Source organism: Quercus suber, unplaced genomic scaffold (assembly GCF_002906115.3).
Source record: "Quercus suber isolate HL8 unplaced genomic scaffold, Cork oak 2.0 scaffold_285, whole genome shotgun sequence".
NCBI classification, from domain to species: domain Eukaryota; kingdom Viridiplantae; phylum Streptophyta; class Magnoliopsida; order Fagales; family Fagaceae; genus Quercus; species Quercus suber.
This window is the reverse complement of record NW_027069741.1, coordinates 893,697-904,968: the sequence shown is the minus strand read 5'-3', so window position 1 is coordinate 904,968 and position 11,272 is coordinate 893,697. Positions and strand designations below refer to the sequence as shown.

The 11,272-nt window shown below is 34.8% G+C and overlaps 1 protein-coding gene and 1 pseudogene across 3 annotated transcripts; one reads left to right on the top strand and one right to left on the bottom strand.

Moving 5' to 3' along the window:
- Nucleotides 1–7: 7 nt before the first annotated feature.
- LOC136071103 (fatty acid desaturase 4, chloroplastic-like) lies at nucleotides 8–1,185 on the bottom strand (annotated as a pseudogene).
- Nucleotides 1,186–6,252: 5,067 nt separating this feature from the next.
- LOC111984701 (probable methyltransferase PMT18) lies at nucleotides 6,253–10,311 on the top strand. 3 transcript variants are annotated; one of them, XM_024016316.2, is made up of 6 exons: nucleotides 6,253–6,631; nucleotides 7,538–8,250; nucleotides 8,472–8,682; nucleotides 8,873–9,170; nucleotides 9,268–9,732; nucleotides 9,828–10,311. In XM_024016316.2, exons 2-6 carry the CDS (start codon nucleotides 7,546–7,548, stop codon nucleotides 10,054–10,056), a joined length of 1,908 nt encoding a protein of 635 aa, XP_023872084.1. In that variant the 5' UTR covers nucleotides 6,253–6,631; nucleotides 7,538–7,545; the 3' UTR covers nucleotides 10,057–10,311. The 3 variants fall into 3 exon arrangements, with proteins under 3 accessions (XP_023872084.1, XP_023872083.1, XP_023872085.1); XM_024016315.2 differs by lacking the exon at nucleotides 6,253–6,631 and adding an exon at nucleotides 6,790–6,915; XM_024016317.2 differs by lacking the exon at nucleotides 6,253–6,631 and adding an exon at nucleotides 7,336–7,447.
- Nucleotides 10,312–11,272: the final 961 nt, after the last annotated feature.

Sequence of the window (11,272 nt, the reverse complement as noted above, 5' to 3'; positions counted from 1 at the left end):
TATCTTGCAATCCAATTACCAGTGGTGGAAGCCGGCTCTTAGTCATGTGAGCCGAAACAGGAAATTGCTGGCTAAACAAAAGGCAACCCGACCACACAGCAACAAAGGCATGAAATATTAGATCATTAATAGCAAGGTCCATTAGTAGCATTGTGAATGTCACGGCACGAGCAAGGGTGTGTAAGTTTTTTGCAAGTTGTCTCCAAGTGATTGCCCATGGCTGCTCACTGTGAAATGCATCTATTTGGGCACCAAAAATTGGAGTTGAGGCACTACCATAATTGTCAATAACCCAATGGTACACTTTGGACACAAGGTTAGCTACAATGTAGCCAACCAAACTTACTAAAGTGGGGTCAAGTCACATGCCGGCTCAATAGGTGATACAATTGATGCAATCGTCTAAGACCCCAAATAAAAGAAGGCACTCACTTGTAAAAAAAAAAAATTATATATAATATATTTATCTATATATTTTAATTAAATTTTTTTAAGTATTTTTATTAGTCAATAAAATGCATTAAAAATACCAAAAAAAAAAAAATGTCCAGCAGCTAAACTGTGCGCAACTGTGCGGCTGCACAACACTGGACAGTTGTGCACTGTAAAGCAACACAGCCTGCATAGTTGCACACTGCACAGGCTGCATGCACAGCCCACAGTCATAGGAGATAGAACAACACGTTTTCTAAATTTATCGATTATTATAAATGATCATACCAATTAATAATTTAATGTGTATCATATTAACTCATTTGTATAATAATGACACTAATTTATCGAACTATGTAATAAGTTAATTTTTATTTGTGCAGGTTTACACTTTAAAGTGGTCACGGTTTTAAAAAAATTACAATAACTAGATTCTATTATTCTATACTTTAAATTTTATTTTTAGTTAAATCATCATTTTTAATTATAAATTTTTTTTGATAGTTAAATTCAATATATTTTATTTGATTAATATTTAAATTAAAAAAAGTCTCACTTAAAATTTTTCCGTAGCCCCTAAAGTTGTTGAGCCGGCCCTGCCAGGCCATTTGTTTGATTCGACTGCACCCATTATTGCCTTTGCTAGAAAGATCAGCACAATGGTGCACCCACATGCTAATCTTGCACGATGAGCCCACGTTGATCTCAAACTTGGGTCATTAAGAATGGGGTGGTTAGAGGTGATGTGATCATTGTGGCCGTAGGAAAGGGCTGGTGGTGTTGTGGAGAAGACAGAAGAGAGGGAGAGGACTTATAAAGTGGTGGATAGATTGGATGCAGGGCCGGCCCTAGGCCTAGGCCATTTAGGCCATGGCCTAAGGCCCCCTAATAAGGAAAGGCTCCCAAATATGGGGGGCAGTAAAGGTTTTTTCCTAATTAGAGAAAAATGTGAGTTAAATGTATATTTTTTCTTAAGGCCTAAAATATTGGAGTTATATTAGTATATTACAAGTTTTATTATATAGGTCTTATAAATTGACATGTCACAAATTACATAAAATAATTTAATACTCATTTATTCTTTGGTTGAAGTGCCATCTAATTGTTGCATCAATTTGTAAGCTTTTTGTAATAAAATTTATAATAAGTTTAGTATTTTCTCCAAAAAAAATTAATTAATAGAAATGCAACCTAATCTCCATTAAGTAGTTAATGAAAAATGCTAAAGCTGATACAAATTTTACGACAAAAATCTTGCAAACTGATGTGACACTAATATGATTGGTGTCAAACTGTATAATAAATTAATGTTTGAATAACTTTTTTTTATTTTTTTATTTATTTATTTTTATCGGTGATATGCTAGTTTGTAAAAGTTATATAGCAAGTTTCATTAGCTCACTTTGAGTATGAATTAGTAATTGTGGAAGGCTTTCTTTCCAATGTGGGACAAGAGCAAAAATTGCCTAGGCTCCAATTGGTCTAACCCTTGGCCTTGAAGCAAAAAATGCCCCACAGTAATTAATTTAAAAATATATATAATAAAAAATAAACTAAATATTATTTAAGTGATATTTAGATATAAAAGCCCCTTTAAAATTTTCGCCTTAGGCCTTCAATTATCTTGGGCCGACCCTGATTGGATGTGTGGTGTTTTGTAAGTTCTTTAGTCACTGGCGGTAAATTAGCGTGTCAGAGTGCCACATTTTGAGTACGTTGGAGGCTTTCTATTCGTCAAACTATTTTTTAGGAGTTCAAATCTTCTATCCCAACTTATATGTTCCACTCTATATTTCACCAAACATATCAAGCCACATGGACATTACTTATTAAACACAAACTAATGACTTAAACGGAGTCAATCTCCTATTCTTCTCTACTTCCCAACTCAAGTTCCAAACCCAAAGGAAAAGAAAATTTTATTTACCCAGCTACAACTAGATTCCACCACCATGGCCACTTAGAGAAGATGATGACGGTGGATCTTGTCAGCCACCAACTCTTATTCCGATACACCTAAAAAAGAGAAAATCACATGACCACCACCCATGGTGATGCATAAAAATATATTGCCAAATATTTTAAAAATAGGGGTAAAAGGCTAGAATCCCCCTCAAACGAAATATACTTTGATTTTTAAATATAAACGAGGATAAAATCAACATCTTACTTACTCTTTACCCTTTTTGATGAATTACTTACTCTTTACTCTTTAGTTATACATTTCTTAAAAAAAAAAAAGAGTAATACATATCTATAAATTAAAAAAAAAAAAAAAAAAAAACTCTTTAGTAATACTAGTTTATACCCGTATCATATGCATGACTACAATTAAAACACACACACACATAATGTATATAAATTTTTACTTAATAATAATAACATTTGTTCATACTTCATGGTATTATGTAAAAATTTTATAAATTTGAATTATTTCTTATCTAAACAAATAAATGGTATTGGAAAGAATAAAATAATCTTTGAAACTCTCTTTTATTTTAATTTTAAATATAGAATTTTTTCATAGGAGTTTTAGATATATGATTAGGTTTCTTATAGTTCATTTATATTGGACTTCTCATATTTTGCACTGAATTAACTTACTTGATACAAAAATTAAAAAAAACTTAAATGGGTGATGTAGCACAAAATTAGGCTTCAATTGAACAACATATTACTAACCCCGCAACTTAAACCATTTTCCTCCCTGACCCCCAAGCACTTTGTACATGGGGAGGTGCCAATTTAGCTACAAGGCCTTTGGCAACTTTAGCTTTAAATTTATATATGATGAATCATGAGATTGCACTCACAAAGGGCGCTAATAAGTAATAACCCTTAAAATTTTTCTAATTCATTAATTGGACAGCTAGGCTGTCAAAGTTGATAAAATGAGATTGGTAAGACCATAATTTTTTTTAAAATGAATAGTAATATCATAAACTTTGTATAAAAAAAAATAAAAAATAAAAAATAAAAAGAAGAAGAAAAGTATCTCTTATCAACAAGTCATCATCAAACCATTTTTTTCTTTACGGTACACTTTAACCTTTACAATTAAAAATGGATCTTAAATAAATCCATTTTTAATTGTGAAGGTTAAGAGCATTATGTGATTCTTTATATTATCAATTTTTTAACTAGAAATAAAAAATATCTAACAAAAATTTTAAGCAAAACTCTCAAAGATTAAGGGGAAAAAAAAGTCTCTTAGAATTAAACTGACAACTCATATTAATTAATAAATTACACCCAAAGTTAGTTATGTTTGAACGAATTCCACAACTTTTCTCATAAATTCAAGATGAACATCTCTTTCCTCCATGCGCCCTCATATTGGCATCATGGTGATCACACGTCAAGTGAAGTGAATTTTTGTTAAATTTGCCAGCTAACCCAACAATTTCGGGTTTAGAAAGTAAGAAGTAAGAACATGATATCGATCGTTGACACTTGACACTCAGTATTCAAGCAACTAGCATCCTCCAATAGTAGTTCAAATCCAGGCGCTTTCACTAGTGTGGAACATTCATGACAATGACTGAGTAGCGGCTAATGGCAAGGGAGGGGAGGGGAAGAGATGACGTTCTCCACTCCTCTCACAACAAGATCTCAATTTTTTGGTAAATATTTGACCTCTAACTCGCCAAATCCTAGCCTCACGAACACCAAAGCAGCCTTCCACCATGATGACTATAAGATTTCACCATGTATTGATGAGGACCACCCATGATAGAAGGTGTGTTTTTTGTCAGTTGAAATACTTATAGGCCCACTCCTCCTACTATCTGTCTTAACAAGGGTCGAGTTTCATGCCGTTGAAATTCGATATAGAACGACAAATGCCGACAAAATCAATGAAGAAGTTGTGGGTTAGACCAAGTCAAGCAATTGGATCGGTTTTCATGGCTTCATGCTTACCCCTAATTGACTGATAATGAGCTAAATAAGACAAGTGAGACTTCTTAGTGACATGAACGTCCTCTAGTTGGAAATTTGTTCAAATGCCATGAGTTGAATGATATTTTTGATTATGGAGTGTTAGGGTGAAATGTAATTTGTGTTAGCATAACTTGTTTCCAGAACTTTGTTCAATCATAATTGAGTTGTAAGGTTTAGTGTCTAGATTGGTGGTTGAAGATCTACATTGAAGACATAAAATTGCTCAAAACTAGTTAATTCTATTGTCTTGACTACATGCTCAATTGATTGATCTTCATTAAAGCTCGACTCTAGTTGATCGATCGAACTTTGGGCAAATTGTTTTCTTAGTTTGTGGCCCATGATGACCAAAGACCTAATAAGGATCCCTGCACTATGGTTCCATAACGTATTTAAAGATATCTTAGGCCATTATGTACAAAAGGGAGAATAACATTTGTGTGTTAAGGGTTTGTGCCAAGCAAAATCTCCGGCACCATATTGAAGATCCAAGAGTGTCCCAAGTGAAGTTGCTTTGCGAAAAACCTACTTCAATCAAGCTTATGTTATAAGCGTAGACACTGATTAGGTATCTATGCTAGCTCCAAGAAGATTCACGAGAAAGTTCAACTAGGTTGAAGTAGTATGTGGTCATGTAAGTCCTAATATAGGTAGCAATATTATGATCTGGTATATTCTTGTATTGTTGTACTTCCATTCTACTAAAATGAATTCTTTAGTTAATCTGGTGATAAGTTATAAATCACCCTTAAAATTTTTTTTCATCAGAGTTTTCCCTTAGTAACCACATCTCTGTGTCAAAATTTATTTTTTGTAGCACTTTATTATTGCAATATGGTTGGTACCATCTTAAACTAAAATGGACTTTTACATCATTGGTATAACTAATCAGTTTGGTAAATTTGGCTGTCTAAATTTGGTATGTCACTTTGAAACATTATAACACTAAATCAAAAAAACAAAAAAATAAAAAAGAGCATTATTACACGCATAAAACGCGTGTGATGAACCTAGTTTATATATATGCAAATTTATAATACTTTAGATTCAATTGTATTTATATTAATTTTGAACCAATAAACAAATAATTGAAAATATATATATATATATAGAGAGAGAGAGAGGTTATTTATTTGTTGCACGCGTATCTATATACTTTACTTTGAAATAAAAAATAACTAAAAAAAACTTTGAAAATTATATTTAAAACATGATTTTTGTCATAATTTTTAAATTGTGAATATCTTCAGTTTGAGAATAATTTATTTAGTTAAAATTGAAAATTTTTTGCTAAAAAATTATAGATAAAACTAAAAGTTGGCTGAAATAGTACAACAAAATTTATAAATAATATCAAAAAGTATAATGAGATCTATGAATAATATCAAAAATAAACTAAATAATAAAAGAAGTTGCTCAATATCAGCTATTCCAAATACAACCTTAATAGTCTCTGTACACCCGCTATGTGTAATAATCAGTGCTATATATAAACATATACTCCGTTGTGGCTTTTAGATTTTGACAGGTTGGATTATTTACTATCCTTAAAAAGAGGGGGGAAAGTTACAATATTCTAATGTTTAGGTAGGAGAAGAAAGGAAAAGGGAAGAGCTAAGGGTGGGGAGGAAAATGAGGCTAGTCACTCTCCTTCGAACACTCATATAATGCCACTCGCTATATCCTGTAGACCAAATCCACGCTCTCCTCGTCGTTTCTGTTCTCATTTCTTAATACCAGAAACACTAAAAAATTAAAAACAAAACAAAAATACAATAACAAATACTAATAAAAAAACAACAATATCCCATCTCTGCTTTTTTTTTTTTTTTTTTCTTTCTTTCACTGTTTGTTTTGAATATATATCATAAAAAAGTATGTTCAGTTCTCCTCACCAATCGGCAGTTCCTGTAATGGCGGTGTATTTGCACCTTCCCTTCTCTTTTTTGTGACCCATCATTCATTATTCTAATTCTAAACTTTTAGCCTCTATTTTTTTCTCTCTACCGTCCCCCCTTGGTCCCAGGCTACATTCATGTGTCATTCTCGTACTCCAAATTTTGTCATGTACGTATAATGTGTGTATATTTATTTGTAATTAATTCTATTACCAACTAGTCCTACAAATCAAAAGAAAAAGGAGAAAAAAAGACTCGAATACCAAGGAGCTCCATGTTCACTTGCCAGTAAATACTTTTCATTGGGAGAAGAATCTCTAAGTCTTTAGCTGAATTTAATATCAAAGAATCGCCTTCAGGTATGCTTCTGTCTCTCTCTTATTACTGTTTTTAAATAATCCAACACTGCATTTGATGTTTCGTGTTTCCTGTGTGTTTCCCTGAAGATCCAAGTGACTTCTTTTTTCTTATTTATTTTTGTTGGGTTTATAACCTTTTTTTTTTTTTTTTTAGAGCAAAAGAAAAGGCTCTGCAAAGTTCATTTCTTTCTAGAGCTTTATGAAGTGGATGGAAGAAAGGGGGGAGAGGAAGTGACTTTTTCTCTGATTTTTTGGCTTTTGATTTTCTATTGTTGGAAGGAGAGGTATGTTTGGACTGTGAGTTGCCACTTGCCATGCCATGTACTCAATTTCATTTCCTTATTTGTTTTACTTCGGATTTTAATTAATTTTTTTTTCATTTCCTAGTCCTATACAGTACCGGCAGCCTTGTTGGGAGTGGGATCTAAAATATCTCTAATTTTCTGTCCACTTTTTTCAGATTTTGTTTTTGTCTTCCAAGTTTTAATCTTTTCATGTTTTGAGCTGTTCTTTTCCAGTACCTTTGTTTTTTTTTTTTTGGGTGAAACCTAAAATAGTGGCTTTTTGGGACTGCCTTCCATTAGTATTCTTCCTCTGTTTAATCTCCATTTGAGCCTATAATCTTCACTTTACAAATTTTTTTTTCCTCAATTGTTTCTGCAGTTCATTTGATTTATCAGCTGTTGACTTTGATTGTCGTACACTTGTTGTATCCTTTCCTTATTTTTTGGTTTTGTTTTTTCAGAAGGGGAAATGGTTATTTTTAAGTTGTGTGTAATGTCTACTTTTCAAGAAATTTATAAACAGCATTATCCAGTAATGACTCTCCTCTGTTTTAAAAAGGAAAGAAACGAGTGTATTTAGTTTCTCTTGAGATTTATTTATATGATTTTTGTTTTTTTGCAGAAGTAGGAATGGCTAAGGAGTACAGTGGATCCCCAAAGCATCACCTGCTGGAAGCAAAGAGGAAGCGGCTCTCTTGGATCCTAGGAGTTAGTGGGCTTTGCATTTTGTCTTACATTTTTGGGGCTTGGCAGAATACTCCTGCTCCCACCAATCGATCTGAGGCCTACAATAGAGTCGGTTGTGATGTACCTTCAGCAGGTAATGGTGTACCCTTATCATCATCATCATCACCATCATCATCATCACCTTCATCAAATACATTGGACTTTCAAAGCCATCATCAAGTTGAGATCAACAACTCTGGTGGAGTCCAGAAGTTCCCACCTTGTGATATGTCCTATAGTGAATACACTCCTTGCCAAGATCCTGCAAGGGGAAGGAAATTTGAACGCACCATGTTGAGATACAGAGAGCGGCATTGCCCTGCCAAGGAAGAGCTCCTCCATTGCCAGATACCTGCTCCACCAAAATATAAGACCCCTTTCAAATGGCCTCAGAGTCGAGACTATGCTTGGTACGACAATATTCCCCATAGAGAGCTCAGCATTGAGAAGGCTGTTCAGAATTGGATTCAAGTCGAGGGTGATCGTTTCAGATTCCCTGGAGGAGGCACCATGTTTCCCCGTGGAGCTGATGCTTATATTGATGACATTAACGAACTCATTCCTCTCACAAGTGGAAGTATCAGAACTGCAATAGATACTGGCTGTGGTGTAAGAAAATCAGCATCATTTCTGGCTTGATATTTCATTTCAACTTTTTTTTGTATTTTGTTTTTAAAATTACTTGGGAGGGCAAATGAGGACTTCACCAGAGACTTCTAAATATTCCTTAAGCTACCTGTAGATTTATTTGATTTGTGATTTCCAAGTATATATGACATGCAATTTGCTAATATGTTTTCCCCCTACCCCTCTTCGTTGTGGGAATTAAGGTAGCAAGTTGGGGTGCTTACCTGTTGAGGAGGGACATCCTGGCAATGTCTTTTGCACCAAGGGACACACATGAAGCACAGGTCCAGTTTGCATTGGAGCGGGGAGTTCCAGCTATGATTGGCATCATGGCTTCTCAGAGGCTTCCATACCCAGCTAGGGCTTTTGATATGGCTCACTGTTCCCGTTGCTTGATACCTTGGCATAAATTTGGTAAGAATTTTTGTGTCTTTTGTTAGTTCACAAACTCGAAACATTGAACAATAAGGGGGATAGAAACATTGTCTGTCATGCTTAACAAAATACAAATTGAAAAAACTAAACCTATCATCAATTTCAACCATCCTCATTTATCTGTGTGGCATAAAAAAATGTTTCATCTGAGATCTTTTGATTTTTACAGATGGTATGTATCTAATTGAAGTGGACAGAGTTCTAAGGCCTGGTGGTTACTGGATTCTTTCTGGCCCTCCTATCCGCTGGAAGAAATACTGGAGAGGATGGGAAAGAACCCAAGAAGATTTGAAACAAGAGCAAGATGCAATTGAGGGTGTTGCTAAGAGCCTTTGCTGGAAGAAAGTGATTGAAAAGAATGATCTTGCAATATGGCAAAAGCCCATCAACCACATTGAATGCAACAAGAGAAAGAAGGTTTATAAAACACCACATATATGCAAATCGGACAATCCGGACACTGCTTGGTACTACCATCTCATCTTTCATGCTATCATTTGTTCTGATAATACTAAAACTATTGTGGTTGACTCTATTTATCTTTGCATCAATTGTGCTTAAAAGGTACAGAAATATGGAAACTTGCATAACCCCACTACCAGAGGCAAGCAGCTCAGATGAAGTTGCTGGTGGAGCTTTGGAGAAGTGGCCCCAGCGCGCTTTTGCCATCCCTCCTAGAATTAGCACTGGCTCAATTCCAGGCATTAGTGCTGAAAATTTCCGAGAAGACAATGAAATATGGAAGGACAGGGTGACACATTACAAGCGGAACCTACCCCTAGCACAGGGACGATACAGGAATATAATGGATATGAATGCCTACCTTGGTGGATTTGCTGCGGCCTTGGTAAAGTATCCTGTGTGGGTTATGAATGTGGTTCCTGCCAACTCGAACCAGGACACTCTAGGTGTAATTTACGAACGAGGTTTCATTGGGACATACCAAGATTGGTGTGAGGCATTCTCAACATATCCAAGAACCTATGATCTCATACATGCAGGTGGTGTGTTCAGCATATATCAGGACAGGTAAAATTTGAGATACAGATGCACGCTATATGCTCAATGATCTTTGGTCTGGTAATTTTTTATATTTTGGCTGAATTTGTGTTTGTGTATTGAAGGTGTGACATCTCCTACATTCTGCTAGAAATGGATAGAATCTTGAGGCCAGAAGGGACAGTTATATTTAGAGATACAGTAGAGGTCCTTGTGAAGATTAAGGCTATAACAGATGGGATGAGATGGAAGAGCCAGATTATGGACCATGAAAGTGGACCCTTCAATCCCGAGAAAATTCTTGTTGCTGTCAAAAATTACTGGACCGGTGAAGCTACACACAAAAAAAACTAGTACAGAGCATAGTGTATTTTCCTTTTCTTTTTCTTTTTTTTTTTTCTTTTTTTCCTGCAGCTCCTCTCTCTCTCTGGCTTGCAGCTTTGGGAGTTCTATTCTTCTTTGGGAATTATTATGTTTTCTTATTTTTGCAAAATACTTTTCCTGTTAATAGGGAAGAAAGGTTAGTTTTTGCTTAGTCATCATGAATTTTGTTGACATAGTCTGCAGGTTGGATATTGTTTCGTTTTATCATAATGGTCATTTTGTTCAGTTGCATGGTTGGACTAGCTTAGCAGGAATGCACAGTTCTGTATTTTGATGAAATGGGCTCTTAGGTTCCCGTTATTGCGAATTGATGGATAGGAGAATATTACAGGAAATTCAAATTACAAAGGGTAGGAAAGAGGTTGTAATGCAGAGAAGATTGGTCTCAAGAGATAGAAGAAAGGGTGTTGAGCCTTGGATCACTGGCGTTAGCCTTTTGATGTTTCAATGGGAGGAGGCATGGGTGGCCAGAATATAATTTAGAGTTCCAAATATGCATAGACCTATATAGGGTGGCCCTATGTCTGAATCTGATAACTGACTCTAGCCCTCTGTTGGGAACTCTAATTACTTACTCTAGTCCTCGTCTTCTCAGTTCTCTCCCTCTGTTGCAAATACACGGTTCCAAACTTAGGTTGCCAAAGTTGTCCTCCTGTGCTCCTACACACAAACTTCATAAATATTGTTTGAGTTGGCTCATATTTGTTTCTAGCCCGCTAGCTTGAGGTCCTATGAGCGTAGTGGAGTGGAGCAGCAAGTAATGAGCGGACTGAAATGGAGCATTGTAGGAGTATTTCTGGGAATTATTAGCCACTTGCTCTCGTGAATGTAGGCACGATTCCAAACCACATAAAACTGTGTGTTGGTTTCTCTCTTTGTTAAAATTGGTTTGGGCAAGATTAAAGAAGAGACAACACATATATACTTCACTACATTAGGATTTATTTTTTGGTTATATTGCCACTCTCTAATCTATATAATATCTAAAAGTTGAAATGTAGTATTTGTAGTATTTATTGTTGCTATGCTTTTATTGAGCTATATTAACATAGTATTTTGGTTAATTTTTGTCCGCTTCGGTACAAAAATCTATTAGTAATTAATTAAATGAGTTAATTTATTTATTTTGTCCAAATTTAATAATACATGAAGTCATTTGAGCTTTTAAAAAAAAATATTAATCAAA

Excerpts from the sequence above, each read along its gene's own strand:
- LOC111984701 (XM_024016316.2), top strand. The coding sequence starts at position 7,546 with ATGGCTAAGGAGTACAGTGGATCCCCAAAGCATCACCTGCTGGAAGCA. Across the intron at positions 8,251-8,471 it reads CAATAGATACTGGCTGTGGT|GTAGCAAGTTGGGGTGCTTA; the intron begins GTAAGAAAATCA and ends GTGGGAATTAAG. Across the intron at positions 8,683-8,872 it reads GATACCTTGGCATAAATTTG|ATGGTATGTATCTAATTGAA; the intron begins GTAAGAATTTTT and ends TGATTTTTACAG.